Here is a 23,130-nt window from a genome sequence, read left to right on the forward strand (position 1 = left end):
TGCTAAAACTAGTCATCGCCAAGACCTATATTAGCATTTACAGATATACAGACTCAAGATGTGCTGTGATGACCCCATACCTTTTGCCTCCATATTCCTGGCTTTGATTTTGTCCTGGGAGGTGGCCTCTGCTCAAGTTTTTCATCTTCCTTTTACTCCATTTCTTGTAACTGATTGGTGAGATTGCATTTTTTTCACACAGTGACATGGTGAGAACTGTTTGATCATTCCGGTGTAATGGTCTGTCTTATAGGTTGCTGTTCACATGAAAATGGTGTATGGGAAGGAAGCAAGTTTATGTCAGTTCATACTGCTCTACTGCCCGGGGTTCAGGATTGCCATAGTTCACTGAAAGGCCACCTGGGAATGTGTAGAGATGTAGGCTGGGCTCTGTTGTACACAGCATTTATTAAAACAAGCCTGTACATCTCCTGGTCTTGTATAGGAGTCCTGGGAATCTTAAATTACTAGCTCTCTTGATGCTTTCTGTACTGTGTGTGGCTATTTTTTTCCCAGTATTAGGATATGTGGGTGAATCTACACTTGCTATTTCTTCGCCGAGCTTTGGCCCTATGGACTCTGCAATGGATGATTAGATTTTAGGAGTGCCAAAATCTGGAAACAGTTCATTTGGAAAATTGCTTAACAGATTGCAAATGGTGAATAAATTATTGCACAGGGGAACCTTTCAGAAGGAACTTGAAACTCCTGTGGCGGTAAATTTCTGACTAAAGAAATATAGAATATACAGGCTCATGCTCATGAAAACCAAACCCTTTCCTGGAAGCCATGTGAAAGAACTGGGACTTTCCCTCTCTTCTTCTTTATATTTATTTGTTGTTATTTCATTTTATTTTAATATAACACAAATTCTCTTTGACAATTACTAAAGCACAGTAAAGATGTGTTTTATCACACCTAACTTTCCCAGCAATTACTGGATTTGTTTACTGACTGTGTCTCATTGATGCAGTTTTTTTTTTTTCTTTTTTTTTCCCCAGGAATAAGCTTTTGTAAAATCTGGATTTAAAGTGGATGTAAGGAAATAATTTTGTCATGGCCTCTAAACAACAACGGATGTGGTGACAATGTATTTTATACTTGTGAATTCAGCTGAATCTGTAGGGCATATTTTGATGGTGTGTTTGTTGTTTCATAGAAAGATCAGTCTGCAGTGGTCACAGCTCTTAGCACTTACTGTTTGTTATTATAAAACTTGTCATTAAGCTGGGATATGAGCTGTAGACTTCTGGGAATGTTCCTCAACTGATTTATTTACATTGTTCTTCTTATCCCCAGGTTCTTACTCTTGATTTTTTTATTTTTATTTTTTTTCCTTCATACTCAGCCTTCTCTGTTTGTTTCTCTCAGAAATATGTGTGGGAGGCGGTGCAGTGCCAGAGTAGATTATCAGAAGATCTATGGTTCTACAACACATGAGGTCAAATCCAAAACCCAGTAGATATCCTGATTAACTGAACCCCGTGCCCTTGCTCCAGGGCTCTTTACAGACTCTAGAAGGAGGAAATTTGCTTCCAAGCTGTAGAGCAGAGCTTGGCAGTATATGGCAATGCATTTCAGCCCCATACAGTCACAGGCGGGACTGGCTGTATTCCTAATGCTGCATTTCTTTGTGGTGGTAGATGCCTCAGAGACTTGTATTCTGGGAAGCACAATGCAGATGTGCCCTTCATTTAAGCTGTCTTGATCCTTCCTTACAATTGCTTTGTATATAGAGCAGAAAGGGAAGATTTGGCTTAGAATAGTAGCTAGGGGTGGGTAAATCTTAACATGCATAGAGATTCAATTCAGTTTTAATTACCATTTAGATGCTACCTTCATTGTCTAAATCTCATCTGATTTTATAAAGACTTTTGATGATATTGTCGGTATTTTCTTGGTTCAGTTTTCCTCAGAATTATTTCCTTTTGATACTGATTTTCTTTAAAGTACCAGAGGAGCAGCCTGCTTGAATATCATCTCAGTGGTAATGCACAAGCCAGTTCTTAGGCATTGTGTGGGTTTGGGACTAGCATCTGCACCTGAACTTCTACTCAGAAAACTACTTCAAGATTGATTTTTCTTGATTTGGAAAGAAGTTGAGATTTCACTCTGAGATGAAATGCAAAAGGAAAACACCGCCTTGCAGTAACCAGTGACCAGTTCAATGCAGGTTCAAGTCCTGGGTCAGTTTTATGCAAAAAAATATTGCAGTCTCCCATGTGTGAGCATAATGCTATGTTTTTTAAGCTGTTGGCCATCCTGAGGTCTGTCTTGGTCGGGCAAGAATTCAGTCTTGGCTTTAAGATTTTTTTCCTAAGAAATGTCATACTGAAATGGCCAGGTTTCCTTTCAAAATTTTAGCTTCAATGAATGAAAATCTTCAAGTGAAAGATACCTTTTTCTTGAATGTTCTCATTCCTTCTAGTCCAGAAGTATTCACTGCCTGTGTGGTAGTTGTGAATTCACATTGTGTCAGAAACATGACTTATCAATATGCTAACACCATATGTTGCATTTGATTCATAGGACACGCAAGTGAAAAGGTGAAATCTACATACTTTGAGGCAATTTAATAGAGAATAGAACTCGGGTATGATTTTTCCTGATTTGGAGAGAAGCCCAGGAAGATGTATAAAATACAAGAAAATCAATACAGCGATCCTCTAAGGAAAGGAGGTTGACTTCAGTGCTAATGGCATTGAAGTTCTTACCCCAGTGCACTCACTGCCTGTGGTTCATAGCAGAGAGTTTGATAGCGGTATCCTGCTGCAGGTTGGGAACTGCCTCTTAAATTGGGTGGATAGGAAAGGCATGATTAAAGCTCTCACTTAGAAGTTTTACATAAGGCTCACACCTGTCTCTCCGTGCCTTCAGATGATTCAAGGACCAAGTGTAAATCTGAACTGAAGTGTCAGTGGGAAGCGAACCATGCTGCGTTGCTCACCCCCGAAATCCTCAAACCGGCCTTTCATTTCTGTTGAAATCTGTCACTGAAAGCAGTGCCTAATAAGCAGCAGTCAGGCAGGCTCTGTGCTAGCGAGCTGCAGCCCTCTGAAGGCCTGATCCCACTGGGAGACAAAAGGAGTTGCAACCGGAGCGCTCGTGTCACAACGCCCCCCGTGCTGCTCCAGGCACGAGTTAGGATCTTTGGGCTTTATTTTTTATTTTTTTAAATTTTTTTAATGAATACAGCCTGCTGACGAGTTTGGGCTTGTTTCGTTGGTGTTTTGTTTTTATTTCTCCTGGTGGTTGTTGTTGCTATTACTGTAAGTGGGGGTTAGTGCTTGTCAGTGCTGAGAATGCTCACTTGTGGAAATGTGTGTTTTTTCATCCTTGGTTTTGAACTGGTCTTCTATTTTAGAGGAAATAAGGCTGGGATTTAAGTTAGAAGTGAGTATAGCAGCCAGGTTTTGATAACAGTTAGAATGGACAAACATAGTTTTAGTTTGTTTGTAAGTTTGACGGAAAACGTGGTTTCAGTCATTCAAATGGAATGGTGAAAATAGCCTAGAATCGATATTTTTGGCTAGATTTATTTATTTATTTATTTATTAAAGCTGGAGTAAATGCTGATTTATTCAACAGCTTGGTGGTTGAAGCATTCGATTAAAATTTCTGTTCTGGGAGGATTTGAAACTGTGTATCCCTACTTGGAGTCTTATGCTAAGTAGATGGAAATCTATTTATACCCAGGTCAGGCTCAAAGCTTAACCAAACTGACCATGAATTACCTGGCAGCTGAACTACAACTTTTTGCATGATCATGTTACCAACATCCAGTTCTGCAGCTTTTCTTGAGTTGGTAACTGTGTTTCTTCTAGCAATACTGGACTTGTATTCTGGGCTGTCTTCTCTGGTCCTTGGTATTGCCTTCTCTGTCATTAACAAGTGCATCCTACAAACTGATTCCTTCTAGCTTCATCACATGAGACCATTGGCTTCAGGTAGAACTAATATCACATCTACACAGATTTGATCCTGCAGTACAGCATGATCTTGTGCACCTGGATTAACTACAGTGGCTGGCACCACAATTGCTAACACATGCAGGATGTGCAACAAGCGATGCTGCCCTGCTTTATTTATTTATTCAGTTTAGAGCTTCTTTTCAGCTTTGTACAGGCATACTAATGTCAAGGATTCCCCTGAGAAACGAGGACTAGAAGTAAAGAGGATCATTAAATTCTGACCCAGCTGTGTTTCTTTGAGGAAAAAATGAGAAAATAATGGATTTTTGTGTTGGATTTCAAAACACCTTGTAATTTGAGACAGATAGAATAGCCCTTTTGCTCTGTGCTTGCAGTCTCTTCTGGCACACCAGAATTCCCACTTTTTTCTCTCCTTTCCCCCACCTGATTGAGTGACCTTCACAGCAGAGTTTGTCAGTTGTGGCAAATTTGGCATCTCTTCAAAATGTTAATGTAGCTATCTGAAAGGATCTGGCCATGATGCAGCAGCTCTGAGCTCTACTCAGAGGGAGCACAGGTATAGTGTCCTTCAAACTGAAAAGTGTGGCCTTGGAATTAAAGGATCCTGGTTTCAGACCTGAATCCCTTCTTGGTGTAGAATATCACTTCAGATATTGAAGTGTAGATACCACCTCAGCTGAGCAATGGTATCAAGAGACTTGAGTAGCACTTGAAACATCTGGGTTCTGAGCCCCATTGGGCTCAGCTTGAAAGGAAAATAAAAGTAGGCAGCTCAAATTGACCATGCTTCTTGTATGGGAGGCCTGGGAGCCACAACCTCTTTGCATCCTCAAAGGATTTCTCCTTCAGAAAGGTTTCTCACTTCGTTATAAGCGTGGCAATTTACTTTGTTGAGATGGTTTTGTTTAGATGTGTTTTGGTTTTTTTTTACTGGTAGTTTCTAATTAAGGTACTTTGCGCTCACCAAAAAATGCACTCACCATCATTAGTGGTTGCTTCTTACATTATTTGTTTCATGTTCGGGGGTAGCAACCAGATTGTGGAATAATGATCTACCTTATGTATTTCAGAAACATACCCCTTGCAATATGCATTTCAATGATTATTGTCACAGTTGGCTATGTGTTAACAAACGTGGCTTATTTCACTACAATCAGTGCTGGGGAATTGCTGCTTTCAAAAGCTGTTGCAGTGGTAAGTTACAGAAGAGAAATCCAAAGCTTTATATCCCTGCTGTATCCCAATTACATTTGTTGATATATTTTTATTTCCAAGGGAAGGAAAAAAAAAGAAACTGGGAGGGAGGGTGGGGACAATGAGGGACATTTCCAGTCATGTTTGGCTCCTCTTTTACCCAGCAAATTAGCAACCAGGTAAACTTTGTCTGATTTTTGATCCCATTGATTTGATGAATGGGATTGTATTTAAGGTCATAGCATTTGTAATAAAATGTTAGACCATATTTGTTTAATTGATATAACAAAGTCCTTAGGACTTAAATTTTATAGCTAAGTACATACTTGACAAATTATTTTCTAAATCAGGGGCTGTGCTCCTGGGAAACAGAAAATACAGATACTTGTGAAAGTCTAAGCTATTTTTTGTAGCAGGAAACAGTAATGCTATCTCTGTACAATGTGTGTCCCAGGTGCTTAGGAAGGGGAGTGCTGTCAATACTGGAGTTCATTTGGGAAGGAGTTACAAGGCCACCTGGATTGCAAATGCTGTTGTGATTGGTCTTGCTGAATTGCTGTAATGACAGATTTTTATATATACAATATCTGATTTGCAGCAAGGAAATAAAAATTTCCATTTACCTTTCCAGTAGTGACACTGCCTGTGACTTTTTCAATTGGCATGCCATTTAAAAATGACCAATTCTGTAGCTCTTGGGAGTTTTAGGAGCAAAACACTTTGCAAATCTTCAGAAAATTATGCATATCTCTCGTGGTGCCCTCAAACAATGAAGCGTGACTGGATGGAATATAGTCTTGGATGGCATCAGCTAAGTACAATGAAGGCTACAGAAGAAAATATAATTTATGCAGATCAGATTTTGGTCTGTTCAGACTGGGTCTTCCTTTTGGAAGCGTAATGACCTGAAATGACATTAATAAAAGACTGGTTCCACCTCAATAGCTTTGCCTCAACTGGAGGCCTACCAGATACAGCCAGAAGTAAGAGTGAGAGACCTTATCGGCACTAGTCCTGATACCAAAACAGGAAAGGTAACAAATGCACAGCACAAGTTTCAATGAGGGATGCAGAAAAGGATATAAATAAAAGTTATAGTACTTATTAAAAATTTTGTTAATGAAGTAAAATTGCTCTCATGTTTTATGATGGAAAATTCAGTGTATGTTACTCTCTTCTCTAACAGACCTTTGCTGAACGATTAATGGGAAACTTTTCTTTAGCTGTACCAGTATTTGTTGCTCTCTCCTGCTTTGGATCTATGAATGGTGGCATTTTTGCGGTCTCCAGGTGAGCATATGCTGGTATTACTGGGGATGAAAGGCATGGGATATACACTGAAAGTAAGGAAGCAAGGGAAAGGGAGAAAAGGACTCATTCCTTTAGCAGGAAATCAAAAATGACTGTGATATTTATCAGGTATGGGATTTTTTTTTCTTCTCACTTTGTTCCTATTGAGTTTAGTATCTTTGTTAAAAACACTTTGAATGGTTTGGCAGTGAATCTCTCTGAGTGCAGCACTTAATTAATGACTGCTTTGTTTCATGTGAAGGAGGTAAATTGGAGGGAAAATATTAACTACTTTTAAAGACTGATCATAGTGTAAGGTAAGAGGGGGGGACACATCCAGATTGACTTTGATTTCTGCATATGGGCTTCTCCTGCTACTCTTTGCATTCAGAATACCTCAAACAAGCCTAAGAAGTGCTGCTGTGTTGTGTGACTTTCATGAGCCGCTTTGCCTAGTCACAGTAATGAGCACATTTAAAGTCTGTCCACATTTATTTCCCACCAGGATGTTCTTCGTTGCATCCCGTGAGGGTCACCTTCCGGAAATTCTCTCCATGATTCATGTCCGCAAGCACACTCCTCTGCCAGCTGTCATTGTTTTGGTAAATCATACAAACAAATGTTCCTGCACAAGAATTCATATTACAGGCTCGCTCTGGAGGATTCGAACAGAATTTGGGCACTGCTTGAGTCTCATTTATTAATGTATATGCAGGCTTTGGGCAGGGCAGAGGACAGTAAAGAGAGGAAAGAGATTTGGGAGTTGTTCTTATTCTATCATCTCCTCCTCACTATCTTGTCGGTAGCACTTCACTGCCTATCATTGCAACCTAATTCATGTCTTATTGCCCTTTATTTCTAAGAACCTGCTAGTGATGAGCTACTTTGCCTTTCAGAGAAACAAATTCCACTTATACAAACAAACAAACAAAAAAGGGCTTCATTTAACTGGAAGTGCAGCTAAACACTGGCATCTGGGAGCACCCTAAAGGCTCATTATACTACCTTACAGTGAAAAATGCAAACAATTATGCACTAGGATAATGGGAGGGGAACCCTCAGCAGTGCAGTGTAATGGTGATTAAAAAATGAGAGAGCATGTGCCTGGGCAACAGTCTGTGAATTGTCTGAGGAAAAGCACCAGCATTATAGTTGAAATCCTATTACTGACTTCTAACATAGAGGCAGAGCTAAATGTTGGCCATGTCTTTGCATTGCAGGCTAATTTGTATAGTAAAATGTTAGGACAAAATGTCAAAATACAGACCTCACACCAATTTGCATAGTGCCAAGTAGATTTCCACTTAACTCGCAGACTTCTTCCTAACTGTGGGTTGGGTGTTCAGCCCCTCTTTTGGGACGGATGACCGTAATGTATCTGGACAGACCTCTGCGTTGGGGAGGCTTCTAACCACAGTAGAAGATGTGTGTGCATATAAGAGTGTACACTAATAAGATCAGTTGCTTATACTGGAATCTAAATAATCTTTTTCTTTTGCTAGACATGCCTGTGAGCTCACTTGTGAAGTGCCAGCTGAAGTGTTGAATTTTATATGTGCTCATACAACTGTAGCATCCAAGTTTTGAAAATTAGACAACATATATATTGTGAAAAGTTTTAATGAAATTCACTTTACTTAAACATTTACTTTGCATTTTATTTCTTTGGACTGAAGGATTTGTAACTTTGGGGTAAATTGCACTGACTTTTCTGTGAAATGAAATGTACTAAATATATATAATATATATATATATATTTCTAAAAAATGTCTTCTGCTCTTGCACCTGGTCACCAGTGCATTGATTTCCCTTTAAAAAAAAGTCATATGAAGATGGCTTTCACTCAGAGATTTTTATTTTTTTCTTTCCTCAGTGCAAGTAGAGTAGTAGTGGGATACATTCTGCATCAGTAGTCCACATTTTAGAATTTTCTGATTTCATTTCTCCTGCCAAGGTCTCTACACACTGTTCAAAAGGAAAAAGATCTTGAGGAGAAACTGAGAAAATGAGCACGTTCAGTGTTTGAGGCTTGCTAAAAATAAATAAATAAAAATTAGGAATTGAGAAATTTGCTTATTACATATTTCCTGATATTTGACAGATGTGGGTATAACAACTCCAAGAAATGATGCAGTCTTGTTGTAACCCTATTTTGTTTCTTTTATCCTTTTGGCCTTCACTGGCCATGACTCTTTGTTGCATTTTCTTATAACTGAGATTTAAAACCTGTGGGCGCTGAGTCTATATAGAAGAATTCTTGCCCAATGTAATTCAGCGGTAAAATTTCCTTTGACCTTTACAGAGAAGGAGCTTGCTTAATATCTGTGTGTAAAGAACCAAGCTCTTTCTAAGTCATTAGAGGTTGGAAGCCAGAGACCCATATTTGAAGTATTGATCCTTCTGGTTCAAATCCATACAGCCTTCATTCCTTAAAAAAATAAATAAAATATTTTTTTTTATTAAAAAAAAAAAAAAAAAAGGAAAGAAAAAGAGCCTGTGACTCCAGGTAACTCATACAACTTAGTTTTCTTTATGTAAGGATTTAGCCCATCATAATAGTGCAGCTGCGGGTGATTTCACCTGTTGCCTCATTGTAAACCTGGAGAGGCTGGCACTATTAGGACCTCCTTTTTTTTTCTGAACAATAGCACTATAGGGAAGTTGATGGGTGCCTTCATCCCCAAATGCAAGGCTGTGTCATTGCAGGCATAGGGTGTCTCATATGGACACCTGCATAGTCGTCCCAAGCTACAGATACTCTGTTTTTGTCCAGAGATTACACTGAAGCAGGTCCATGTAGCCCATACTAATCATCTAAGCCACCCTCTATGCGTAAATTTTGACTTCCTCACAGAGACCTTGTATCTCAGGACACCTGTTTAATGAGGAAATGCATTCCTTCTACTGTTGTTTTTCCTTCTTGCTGTTCAGTAGGCTCTTGAGTGACAGCTAAACACTTCTCTGCTTTGAAATGTTTGCATTTCTGATGTGCAGTAAGTCTGCACCCTGCGAGCCTAACAGGCATGCTGCAGATACGAGCTGGTGTCAGTGTGGTGTGCCCAGCTGGCACACAGTGTGTAGCTAACCCCTACCACCTCCTCTTTGCTGAGTTCCCCCATTGCAGACTGTGGGAATATAAGATTTTTTCCTCTTCCACAACACACCTTGAATCCTGGTCATACGAAACTGCCTTCGTATGACCAGATGCAACCAAAATTTAGCTGCTTTTGTCATTTGCATAAGCGATGAGAGAGTGGCAGTGTGCTGGGCAGTTCCCATGAGAACGAGGCACAGGGTACACAAGTGTTGTGGTGACGCAGTGGGCTCTATGCCTGTGTATTTGCCTGGGTTATGGGGGACAGATAAGTACTGATCACATGTGCTCAGCCAAGACAGATACGTATTGATCAAATGTGGTCTTAGGAGACAGTTAAGTATTGATCACACATCTGATTGCATGAGAATGGGAGGCTCAAAGTCTGTGGCCCTCACATGTTGCCAGCTAAGGCTGTGTTGCTTGTCCCCATGGAAAGATTTGGCATCACTGCTGTAAAATAATTGAGATCAATCCATTAAAAGCCTCTTACGCTCTGAATTTCTTTTGCAGCACCCTCTCACAATGATAATGTTATTCAACGGGGATCTCTACAGCCTTCTGAATTTCCTCAGTTTTGCCAGGTGGCTTTTTATTGGACTGGTAGTTGCTGGGTTGATTTATCTCAGATATAAACGTCCTGATATGCCTCGTCCTTTCAAGGTAACCTCCGCTCTCTGCTGTTTTACATGAATCCTTTTCCCTTGTATCTCACGTAGAGTCAGACAGCAAAGGAGCATTTTCTGATGTAAAAAGCTAACCTCTTTTGAGAAAAACAATAATTAATAGAAAATAGTATATTATATTGAAGAGTCCCCTTGTGTTTTCCTGCAAGTTCTCCAGTGCTACCCTGGCTGAGTTCTCTTTGGAAAGACGATTCTTGAGAATTCCCTGGTGGCTGTGGGGAAGCAACTGAGGTTGCTGTGCAGAAAGGAAGGTGTTTGCTCAGTTTTACCTGTCTGTCATATTGAGGTAGTGTGATGCAGGCTAAGGTCTTGATATGCTTCCAAGCTGTGTGAAAATACATCTAGTCCTGTGTAGTCACAAACCCCAAATATTGGCTATATGTGCCAACCTGACTTTCAGCTAGTCCTCAATTTAATCTTTATTTTGATAAAGGCTTGAATAATTTTGCTGACAGAATTCAAGACAGGTATAAACAAATAATATAAACATTTATTTCATTGTCTATCCAATATAGAATATTCCAGTGTGAAGTACAAATAAATTGGTAGTGGATCTTTTGTGATATATGGGACCCACAGTTGAGTTGCAGATACAGTTACTGTGAAACCAGAAATAAAACGGTAATAGTCCGGCGTGTTGAACAAAGCCACTTTGGCCTTGGTTCTGCTTCTTGTTTCTGTAGCATCTTACAAAGTTGTCCCATTGTGTGTATGAAAAGTAATGTCTATCGTGAAAATAAATTGGAGGATTCTAGCCCTATTTATGTATTTCCAAGAAGCTTATTTTATAAAGAACTAAGACAGTGTGCTGTTGCATTCTTGTAGGCATATCAGCAAATAAGGTCAACAGCACAACCCGTTTTGCTTTGATTAAAAAAAAATGCTTTGACAGTGCACAAGAGGAACAGTAGTGTTTCAAGGCATGAAAAGAAGAGAATAATCTCCAGGGAATTCTCCAGTTCTCCATTACACCAAACATCTCACAAGCTACACGTACAGGCATTTCCCTCAGAGAGGTGCTAACATAGTGATTGCAGTGGCATTCTTGAAAATTGAGAGAATTAATTTGATATTGTTATTTTTTGGTACTTTCAACAGCGACACTGATAATGCTATCAGTCATACTGTCAGAAAGTGCTTTTTCAGTAGCTATCAGTTGCATAATGCTATCAAATATCTTTATCACCAGTCAAATGGGTGTTTAATTTGCTCTCTTCCTGCCAGATTTTGATTTTTACCTTAGGAAGAAAATCAATACGTTCTTAATAGTTTTAAAAGGGGACTTGAGCTCCTTGTTGTGTTTCAAAATGTTTTCTAATAGGTAATTATCAAAGAGGAAATCTTTACTGCAGTTAGTGCTGCTTACTTATCTACTGGAGGATTAGAGAAAGGACTTTTGTAATGTAACATATTTACAGCCCTTAAATTTTAAAGGATGTAAAACACTGTAGTGTTTTAGTGTGTAATTAAAAGACTTCCGTGGTGCTTACTGCATAGTACTCAGCTTAGTTTGGTTCCTGCAGTCACTGGTATTTTGTGTTCCTGTTCTGGATACCTGTATTTCTCCAGGGCTACCCTGTACTGCTGGGTTGTATCCAGTTTGCATTTCATGGAACACTGAATGCTATTGTCATTCAGCAGCAAGGTCAACGCAAAGTAATGGTTCTTTGTGTGGTTGTATTTCAGGTGCCTCTATTTATTCCAGCATTGTTTTCCTTCACCTGCCTCTTCATGGTTGCACTGTCACTTTACTCTGACCCAGTCAATACAGGGATTGGATTTGCAATAACCCTGACTGGAGTTCCTGCCTACTACCTCTTTATCGTATGGGACAAGAAGCCAAAGTGGTTCAGAAAGCTCCTAGGTAAGTCACTGTGGGGCTCCCCTCCTCCATCCTGACTCCATGAATTTCTCAGGGCTCCGGGTGTTGTGAAATCCTTTTCATCGATCCCCTCGGCTGCTCTGCTCGGGGCATGACAATGCAAGTTTCTTTTTGGTGCATGCTATAGCACTGGTCTGCCAGTTACAATCCATGTCAGCTAACTAAACAGAGATGTTTACAGCAAGCCTATTCTTCAGCTAAAGAGATTTGACTTCAAATACCTGGATGCCTCTCCCCTCAATCCCTTCTTCCCTCCCACCCCGTCTGATTCCTTTTAAATCACTGGTCTACCTCCCCTCTGTAACACTTGAGAAAGTGTTTCACTCCTAAGAGTGAAATTAGTTTGGAAATTTAAATGTCACAATGGTGATGAGAAAATAGGATGGACAGAATGGGCCCTGGTGGTACCATGTGTGTAGACCACTGAGGAATATGTAGAATGGGACAGGCTTGGTCACATTTGATGGAGATGTGCTGTTCTTAGAGATGATTTCCAACAAAATGACGACAAAATATATCATACCTGATGCACCTCTGTGGAAATCATTTCAGTGCGTTATGAAAAACAACTTCCAAGTGATTTGGCTGTGGTATTTCATACCTGGAATACACTGAGAATCATTTTTATGCCATTTCTCAAAGTTTATAGAAGCATTTGTGAAAGTTGTGATGTGTTGGAGGAAGGTTACTTGGAGCTTTTCAATTCAAAAGAAAGCATTGTAATTTATTATAGCACCCCCATTCTTTTTTTCTTTTTTTTTTTTTTTTTTGTTAGTCAACATGCTAAGAGGTTACCAAAATGCAGGTAATTTATAAAGAATGTATTAACAGAGGCAAAATATTTGAGAAGTAGCAAATAGTCTGTTAAACAAAACCAAAAGAAAATCTCTGCTGCAAAACAAAAACTCAACCCCTGAAAATTTTCGATTAAAAATAGCTTATGTATATGTACTAAGTGTATATGCTGTTATATAGTATAGGTTCTGAATTGAAAACATGTATTGTCTTTTGTGCTGCAGTATTAGGGGATGATTTAAAATGAGATGCTCACAGTAAAAGAATATCTGAGGATTTATGAATATATTATACGCTAACCTATTACGTGTGTTGTGGTTTTTGTTTTTGTTTTTTGTTTTATATATATATATATATAAATATAGGGTATATGCATTTATATCCTGCTTGTTGTGAGATCTGTGAATTTCTCTGTCAATTCTTGCTGGGAAGTCCACAGACAGTAGGGCAGAAAATTTTTACAGGAAAAGATGTTAGTTTAAGGCTAGGAAATTCTAGTCTATTTATTTTTATATCCATAAAGTTGTAAATTGCATGAGATGTCCTGGGAATGGGTAGAAATTTCCAGTGCAAATGAAAAGAGACATGTCAAAAACACATTCTATTAAATTGTTGTTATTTATCTGTTTGTAATTTCTCAGACAAATTGACATCTAGGGTCTAGGAAATTCTCCTTATCAAACCCAGGAGATTTTTAGCATTTTCTGTGGAGTCTCAGAGGTTTTGGAACGCAGTTACTTGAGTCTGTGGCCACAGGATGCCAGTGTTGAACCACATTACTTAGGTGAGAGGAAAAATGTTCTCTTTAAGGTAGACTGGGTATATGTGAAGCTCATTCTGCCAGCTGTGACAACGAAGGTAAATCTAGCTTTTCAGATAGCACAAAATTCTCCTCCTGGAAAGAAGGCCTGGTGCCTGTGTAATGTGCATGGACACAGTGTGCTGGCTCAAGGGGAAGGCAGAGGATGCCTGACAGTGGGTGAAACAGCTTGTTCACTCTGTGATTATTATTCCCAAAATAACGACAGTAATGGCAGAAAAGTGATGTCGACAGTTTTGGGGTGGAGTGGAGATTTACTTGGTAAATATATATATATTTTTTTTCCCACCCAGAGTAAGCGATAAACATTTTGCATGGGTTATTATTAAACTGACATTATTTCTGGAGAGCTAAGGGTGCTCCGCTGTATAGTCCGAGAGCATTTTTCAAAGGCATTGAATGAGGCTGAATTCACTTAAGGTACCTCTGTGAAATACGGGAAGGAAAAGTCATGGGGCAGCTGCAAGCTTGTTATTCTAGCCTTGAAACAATACTCATTAGATGAGTTTAGGCATGAAAGAGTAATTTCAGACATGGGGTGAACAGACAACATGAAAAAATGGGATTGTAATTTACCAAAGGCAGATTTTTTTTCCAGACTAACTGGGTAACTTTCTTTATGAAGATAACATATTTTTTCTAGACAGAATCAAAACGTGATAGATCCAAAGTACTTAGACTTCAGCAGAGCATTTCTTGTAGTACTGCGGTGGAGGTCAGAGCAGGTTAGTCTGAAGGCAGCATCCTGCCAGGTAGGCTATGTCCAGGCTGCCTGTGGCATGGTTCCCTCTCTGCCCATTTGCAGAGTCGCCTTGTCAGGGTGCACCTGACTTGTTCAGCTACCCCAGCATGATTTGGAGCACGGTTCAAAACCACATGGGTACAGACCAGCCCTGTTGAGACTTGTCTGGATATGAAGGATAGGTTTTGTAAGGATCAGAGGAGAGGGGTGTTGAGCAGCTGGAAGGAGCAGTGGGCTCAAAGACCCAACCTGAAGATGAGTACACTCATGAAAGGAATTTCAAGCTGGTTGCAGTATCAGAGCTCCCCAGGAAATCCTCTCCAAGGCTGAACATCTTTGTTCTTTGGATAAGCACATTTTGACTGTCCTTAATGGTATTTACATTGCCCATTCTCCTTACCAAATTACTATATTGAACAAAAGATTACTTCACAGTTTGTGAGGTTAATAGGGTCTGGGTGGTGTTTTGCAGTGAGAATAACATTTTGTTCTTTTCCAAAGGAATTTTGCTGTAGTGCCAAATGTACTGGGACAAATAATTTTCAGCTAGTACAGGCTTCATTTGAGCTCTGCTTGCCTGCTTTTTGTAGAACTAATGTGAAAATGAAAAAAGTCAAGTCTAGCAAATCCTACGAGGTAGATGAGTGTGTAAAAGAGTGGGGCACCAACACCAGGACTCTTCCATTTGGACTTCTCAGTTGAAAACCTAACCTCAGATTCATGTTTTAAAAATCTTTATTTCTTTACAATGGATTGAATTTGGGAGAATTTGGAATTGAATTTTGTTCTTTTTATTGAGCTTGCGATCCACAGGAAGTTTTCCCAGCATTATGCTGCCACAGATTTTATGTGCAGTCTTATGTGTGTGTAGTAAATTACTTCTTTCTTTCCCAAGCTTTATGTGGTGCTTATAGAGCTATCGGATCAGGTTTTTTCTGTTGTAAAGGTTGTCCCCTGGGCCTTATTTACAGTGAATTCTACTATTGAAAGGGAAAATTAGGGTTGAAAGTAGAAACAAATGGTGTCTTTACTCTCATGATATGTTGACTCATTACAAATGGGAAGGTGCTCCTCAAAGTACACAATATAGAGATACTGACTGACAACAGATAGAAATGTTTTTTTTTGGGGGAGGAAAAAGTCCTCCTTACTCTGTCTTATCCTGTGTATATCGCAACCAAAGAAAGAGCCAAGCAAGCAAGCTAGCCCCCCAAACATGTCTGATTGCTGTTCTGTTTGCTTTGCTCGTGTTTCATCACAGTGCAGAGCAGAACTACTGCATGGAGATGGGAGAGTGGCAGCTGCCTCCTGCCGCGGCGAGGGCAAGGTCTTGCTGCAGGGGGCTCAGCCCTGTTAGTTGGACAGGATATTAAAATCGCAGCCGGCTCTTGAGATGCCCAGGCTCTCCCTCTGCTGCCGTGCCCTTTTTCCAAGAACTGTTACACCATAGCTCAGCTTGACAGAAAATCTCTTTTTCTTCTTATTCCTTTGCTCATCTTCAAACCTGGGAGGGGTGGGACAGCTGGGCGAGCCCCTGCTGGCTTTCTGCTGCTGACTTTCCTCCTACCCTTCACCCCAGCTCTGCTCAGCCCAGATCTGAAGTCCCCGCTGTGGGCAGGGGAGGGAGATGGGAGGAAAATGCAGTCCCTGTTGACTCTCAGCCTCTCTGACCCCATCAGTTTGTAGTCTAAGGGCAGCCTGGCTTTGCACTGAACTGGTGACCTCCAGAGAGACGAGCAGAAGATGGTAGAGGCTGTTAGGAGAGTAGGGAAGTAGTTCATGTTCATGTCTTCTGAGAGTTGCACTGTTTTACCTTCCTCACTCTGCACTAGTGTAGATGCTGACATGTAGTGCTAGACAAGGAAAACCATAACTTTCTCTTGCAATAATTCCTGCTATGAAGAAAGACTGAGAGAGATGGGGATGTTCAGCGTGAGGAAGAGAAGGCTCTGGGGTGACCTTATGACAACTTTTCAATACTTACAGGGGGTTTATAAAATAGATGGAGAGCAACTTTTTGCTTGGGCAGATAATGATAGGAAAAGGGGGAATGGTTTTATAATAAAAAGAGGGGATATTTAGATTAGATATTAGGAGGAAATTCTTCACTCAGAGGGTGGTGAGGTGCTGGAACAAGTTGCTCAGAGATGCTGTGGATGCCCCATCCCTGGAGGTGTTCGAGGTAAGGCTGGATGAGGCCCTGAGCAACCTGGTCCAGTGATTGGCATCCCTGCCAAGGCAGGGGGTGGGCTTTAAGGTCCCTTCCACCCAAACCGTTCTGTGATTCTGTGAAAATAGGTTACTTAGAAGAAAAAAAAGTGACAAGCAAAAGGAGAAGTAAAAGAATGCTCTTTTACTATTCAGTATGTAAATTAATTGTGCCATTTATGAATTGGTTCTCTAAAAAGAAAACCATCAGAAACACAAGGTGGAAATACATGTCTAAAGTGACAAAGAGCATAAAGTTGCTTCCTATGTGTGACAGTCTTAGACCTGTGAAGCATTGTAATCATTTTCTCCTTTCTTTTTTTTTCCTTTTTTTTTTTTTTTTCTTGGTTAGGCAGATCTTGGCATGGCAGAATTAACTTGTTCAAAGCCTTTCAGAGTTGTATTTCAATATTATGACTTTGCTAAAACTAAGCAGTCGTAGAGAGTAGTCGTGCTTTAAGATGTTTTAAAAATGCATGCATACATTTATTGAACAAGTTTATACTTTTATACCCTTCCACTATTATTGTATATACATATCCTTGGATCAGAGGCAAAGAAAACATAGTTAAAAAGATAAAAAATTAAGTCAGACATTTAAATGATACATGCACCAGATATATATAACTTGTGAACAGTATGTGGAAGCAGGTTGTCTATCAGCTAAGATAATTTTAATGGCTGCTTCTCCCCTTCTCCTGCCACCCCAAAATCTCCCATGTGTATGTTTTTATCTTTGCAGATAATGTAACTGAAACATTGCAAATCCTCTTGGAAGTCGTCCCGTCAGAGGAGGACCAGAAATCATGATCTTAATCTACCTGAAAATGCAGCTTTTGGCTTGGTGTTTCATTTCAACTTGAGGAAGAGGGCAGGGAGTTTTCTTCCTCTTCCTAATGTTCTGCAAACTGGAGGAACAGGTCACAGCTGAGATGGATACTGAGCGAGTCAGTTACCAGCACTGTATTTTATGATGTTGCAATTTTTTTTTACATGGTCAGTTTGTATGTAGAGAGCAAGAACTTATGCTATGAGGGGACCCATCTTTTTCTTATTTCTTTTGTAAGTGTCATATTTTAACAAAACATAGGTTCTTCAAACTAAGATTTTTGTTGCATTGCCACTGAAAATATGTTTAAGCATTGTTTAAGTAATGGTCAGGTGTACTGTGAAGAATGTATCCTACTTGCTGTCCCAAGGAACCTACCTCTCACCCGGAAAGGTTGAGATAAAGCTGCTGAGTATCACTTAACAATGTTCTTCCAGTCACTCTGTCTGACCCTATTTTACTTTCGTCTTGCTGGGAGCACCAGCACATTGAGGCAGAAATACAGTGGTTTCTACTGCCTTTGTGGTAGCAAGTTCAAGGTTACTTCATTCCAGAGTAGTTATAACATAGCATAAAAGAGCATCTTCTGAGGATTAGTATTTCTACCAGTGAGACTGACAGATTTTAGCCTGGAGGCAGTAATTTCATACGTGTTAAATTTTCTACCAGTCTATGACTATTTTTACCAATGTTTCTTTGTGTACATATGTATAGGAAATATAGCAACTGAGTAATCGCCTTCAAATCAGCCAGGTGTTTGAATGCGACCTCCATTGCTGTATGAATATTTTCTATCTGGAAGTATATGGACCTGCAGTTATCAGCCAGGCATACACAATTTTACAGTTTTATATGATTGATTGTGGGCAGCAGATGAGTAATGGTCACTGGTTGTGTAATCAGTGAGAATTTTGTATAGACACAGCAACAAATGCAATTCTCTTTTACAAATAAGATATAAGGCAAGCTACAACAGATTTGTTGATTTGAGTAGGGTACACACCTAATCTGTGGGGTTTTTATTCAAGCACACTCCAATTAACCAGACTTTGAAGCACCAAGGAACAGGTGCTCTGACATCTTTCTGGTTTTATCTCAGCTGAAACAGAGAAAAGCTATCAAAACTGATAAAATCAAACTAATTTGAAATTCCACCTGCAGAATGATGTTTGAGCTGAGAGTTGGCTCAAATATGAGCTGAAGTTTTACCCTTTTTTAAAAGTAGTTTTAGATAAGGATTTTTTTGTAATGCTTAGAAATTCAGTTTTATGTTAATCAAGGACTACTCAACCTTAAGACTAAGGTTTGTTATCACTATGTTAAGAATATCATGCTTAAATATTGAATGCACTACTTTTTGAGCTGTTTGCTATTAGCAAGTCATATGTTTCATGAAAACTTTTATGAAACTAAGCAGCATTAGACTTCCTAAACTGGGAGGAAAGCACAACTAATAGCCAGACCACTACAGTAAAGGGAGACTGTGTGTTGTATATATGTTATATATTTACAGAACATTTACCATTTTAAGGGTGTACAGTAAAATATCTTAAAATTCTTAAATGGTTTTCTTTCTTGTATTCCTATGGTGGAATTTCCTAGAAGCAGGGAAATGGGAATAACTGATTATTTGGAAGAGTGGTAATTTAAGACAGAGAACACTTTGTAAACTATTTTTACTTTAAATGTTTTCTGTTTACAGTAACTTAAAGTGTTATTTGGAACTTCTCTTAGGCCAATATTTTGAGCTAGATTTTTATGTTGACAGTGCATGTATTTAATTAGTATTTACTTGTGGGTCAGAAGTGTGCTTCTGAGGCCATCTCCTGCCAATCCAAGTTCCCCATGTTTTGGCCTGTGTCATTGTGGAGCATCTCCTGCACACAAACTGCATTTCTCTCTGATGAAACAAATGGCGTGACACCCTGCAGGACCAAGCCTAATGTGCTGCTCAATACCCAATGTTGAGCGCGTGGGATCTCACCAGAGTGAAACCTCCTCAATACTGATGCTCTGAACAGCAGGTCTTCAGCACCACCTGGTCGATTCCACCAATTCACTCCTATTGTGCCATATTACTTGAAAATTTAGACTTAGCCAGTGTTAACATGCAGAAATAAATGGGCTTTGTAAGTATAAGTGAATGTTACTTTTTTTTTTTTTTTTTTTTTTTTCCGAACATGGGCTTTAAAGTTTAGAAATGTTTCTGAAGTCTGACTGTATTTTACTAAGTTTATGTTCATGGAAGGGGTTAATTTGTCCCAAGGGAGATCCTATGACTCATTGATTGTGAAGTTGTATATTTTATGAAAAACAAAACAAAACTGCAAAATAAAAAAAATAATTTTTTGAAAACACACATGGATTCTAATTTCTGTTTCAGTTTTTTTAGCACATACAATCACAATACAAAATATTCTAATCAGATTGCCATTGTGTTATAAAAGTCAGTATTAAGGGCTTTTATTACACCTGGAAGCGGTGCATATCGTCACAAAAGGAGTGAAAATAGGTAACAAATGATTTTTTTAAAGCATTGAGTTATTTTTTAAGGCTTTTCAAAGTATTGTCTTCACTGTCATAAAGGAAATTCATCTAGAATAATGGATAATTTTTATATATTTTTTCTTATTAGGGCCTGAGGTGATGATACCAATGAGGCTGCTTTTGTGGAGAATTTTAACAATCCTTACATGTATTTTTTTTGTTTGTTTACTTTTCTTGCACATCACATATCTTTTAATCAACTGGACTCTGTCAATCCATTGATTTCATTGTTTTTTAGGTGGGTGCTGCTGTTTTTCTGTGAACTTACTAGTCTTCTGGGGTAAAGGCAGAAATCTCACCAAAGGCAGCAGAAATGAACACTTTGACAGCAGCAAATACCTACAAGGTGTTTAGTAATACATCTCCGAGAGACACAGGGCAGCATCTGAAGCCTCAGGAGATGCTGTACACACCCTGATCTGGACTGCTGTGTGGTCCAGACATGTGGCATGGCCATGTCATAGGGACAAGTTCTGACTTCTGAAGCCCTCTCCCAGCTCCGTGTGGGTACAGCGTGGCCCAGTTTTCTTATGGTGCCATGTGCTTCACAGCTGCGTTGGCCATCCCCTGATGGCCCAGGGGGCTGCCCTGGTTTCTGAGAGGCTATTGGACAGGGGCCTGATGCTCCCCTCTTTCTTCCAAGGCAATGCAATCTGAGTTGTGCATGAGATACTTCCAGAAGCACCTGCTAGAGTTTTATGCAGGCGTTATGCCCTTTTGCATGGCTGTACTCCAACAATATTGCTACAAGACAGAAGAGCCTGGGGTCTGTGACATGACCGGTAGCTGCCAAGTCCTTCAGGCCCTGAGCACAGCACTTTAATAACTGGTACAGGGCTGGAAGGCAGTGTGACCCACCTGAACCCCACCAGGTGGTGGAGAGCACGGCATTCTTTATCTACAGTATAAGCTGCTAGGACAGCATGAGGAGAACAGAAACAAGAAAATTTGCTGTTAACTGAGAAGACCAGGCAGTTTAAATACAGTGTGGGCTACATCAGTCTTCCTAAAATTGCTTTCAGCATGGATTAATTTAGCCCCTTGCTGTTATTAATGGGCAGTGACTATAGATGTTGAAAACACTGCAATATGTACATATATACACACTTTGTGTGTGTGTGTGAAAACATTCAATATTTAAAAAAAATAAAACTTCTTTTTATAAACTCAACAAACGTCTAATACCTCTTAGGATTGTGTGTGTGATATTGACATATCTATATGCAACATATAGATATGTCAATATACCTATATCTACAGATATATAGATATATGTCAATAACACATTCAAGTTACATTTTGGTGAGAAAAGCTTTAAATACTTTTGGAAAGGCCATTAAAAATGAAGCAACTGTCATAAGTCTTATGCCACATTTTTGATTTTTTTTTGGTGTGTTTATTACTTTATACAGAAATTGTTGCTTATTTTTATTCTCATTTGTGTATATCAAAAGTTGACTTTTAATAATAATGCAGAGCAACAAAGGCATTTAATCAGTTTTGACATAAATATGCATCTGATTGACATAATAAATTAAGGGTCAAGCTGGCTTAGGGAGAGACAAGCCTGAGAGAACTGAGCTGCCCCAGGACGCGATGCATCCCATGCTATGACAGGGCTTTTAGGTCAGTGAGATGAACTGATCTCTGGAGTTGTTTGTAGCATTTTCTTAGAGAAGGAGATGGGATGACTGGTTTAGGCATGCTTAACATATCAAACAGATGAGCTGGAGTGAGATGAACCCAAAGTTACTGCAGCCAGCACAATACAATTATTAAAACATGTAAGAAAATGATTGATGATGAGGATTACAATTCCCCCTTAAGAATTACTTATTTTTTTCAATTCAAATTGCAATAGAAGTTTATTTTGATTAGAATACACTGCATTTTCGAGATTTTCTAATTTGAATTATAATCAAACTAAACAGCTTTTCCTGAAAAAGTTCATCTGTCTTTGACTACGTAGCTGGCTCAGATTTTAGTATTTCATAGAGACGTTTTTGGAAATAGCTCTAGTATTTCAAGAGATATAACTCCTTGGCTGAACATATATGCTTCTGCTTTTTGATTTCAGAGGAAAATCAGCCTTTATTTGAGAATATGTTTCAAACATTCCAAAGAAAAAGAATTTATCTTATCTACAGGATAAGATAGGATAGCTAATTGTGTTGATACAACAAGATGCAACAAGATAAAAAGGACTTTCAATGACATTCAGTAACTCCAGACGTTTTGGTTCAAGCATTAGACATATTCCAGGATCCAGACAGATTTTGATCAATACAGGTCTTAGAAAAATGGGTGTTGATCTTTCTTCAGATGGAAGCAGATATTTCATTTTTTTCAAAATACATACCAAGCACTGTGTTTAATGACCAGCAGAGCACAGCCAGCTCGTATAGCAGAGCCTGCAGCAGAGCCTACCATGCTGTAATCCTGTGCAAGAAGTGTGTTTCTACCTGGGAGGATGCAAATGACCAAGCTCAGCATTTTGAGCTCAGGAGGAAGCTGTTTGTTTTTATGCAACCCTCATCACTGTAGTGAGGGCCACCAACCTAAGAGAATGCATCTTTGCCCATGCATGGATCCTGCATGAGGTTCTGCGGTCTGCCCCCAGCTTGGCCTTCCCCTGGCAGGATTGGTCCCCAGGAAGGCTGATACAGCCATGTGGAGGGGGCAGGGCTCACATATCCCCATGCCCACACAGGAGCTCTCATCTGCAGAACATGGTGGTTCTTGCCATTGCATTTTCTGTCCTCTGACACCCACAACTGTGTTATTTAGTTCCCTTGGTGGTAAGTCTGGAGTAATCCAGGAAGGTCTTCTTGCCTGAAATCCCTCCTGGTGACTTGCTGAGACTTGGCAAACTGATGTTGAACTTCCTGCTGGCGTTCAGAAGCCTGTATTTTTTTCCTTGCATGTTAGTCCATGTTTAATTTGATTTCTGCTATTGTCTTTTGCCAAGGAACTGCTGGGGAGCATGACTACAATTGACACAGCAATTCAGCTTACATTTGCTTTCTTTTTTCTTTTCTATTCAAAGGAACTTTTGAAATATATTTTTGCTTGAAGTGCAAAGACCCAAATGGATAAAACACCTTTCTCAAC

General features: G+C 39.4%; 1 protein-coding gene across 2 annotated transcripts in view; it reads left to right on the plus strand.

Moving 5' to 3' along the window:
* SLC7A11 (solute carrier family 7 member 11) overlaps window positions 1-19,727 on the plus strand; it is a 61,118-nt gene extending 41,391 nt beyond the window's left edge. Inside the window, exons 7-12 of one of the 2 annotated variants that reach the window (XM_082758657.1) lie at window positions 5,003-5,126; window positions 6,313-6,416; window positions 6,922-7,018; window positions 10,024-10,173; window positions 11,883-12,060; window positions 17,386-19,727. In XM_082758657.1, the coding sequence (XP_082614783.1) occupies window positions 5,003-5,126; window positions 6,313-6,416; window positions 6,922-7,018; window positions 10,024-10,173; window positions 11,883-12,060; window positions 17,386-17,453 (721 nt within the window). In that variant the 3' untranslated portion in view covers window positions 17,454-19,727. The remainder of the gene's footprint in view (window positions 1-5,002; window positions 5,127-6,312; window positions 6,417-6,921; window positions 7,019-10,023; window positions 10,174-11,882; window positions 12,061-17,385) is intronic. The other variant, XM_082758658.1, reaches the window with a different exon arrangement.
* Window positions 19,728-23,130: the final 3,403 nt, after the last annotated feature.

The sequence above is a fragment of the Aythya marila genome, assembly GCF_965140915.1.
Source record: "Aythya marila genome assembly, chromosome: 4".
In the NCBI taxonomy this organism is placed as follows: domain Eukaryota; kingdom Metazoa; phylum Chordata; class Aves; order Anseriformes; family Anatidae; genus Aythya; species Aythya marila.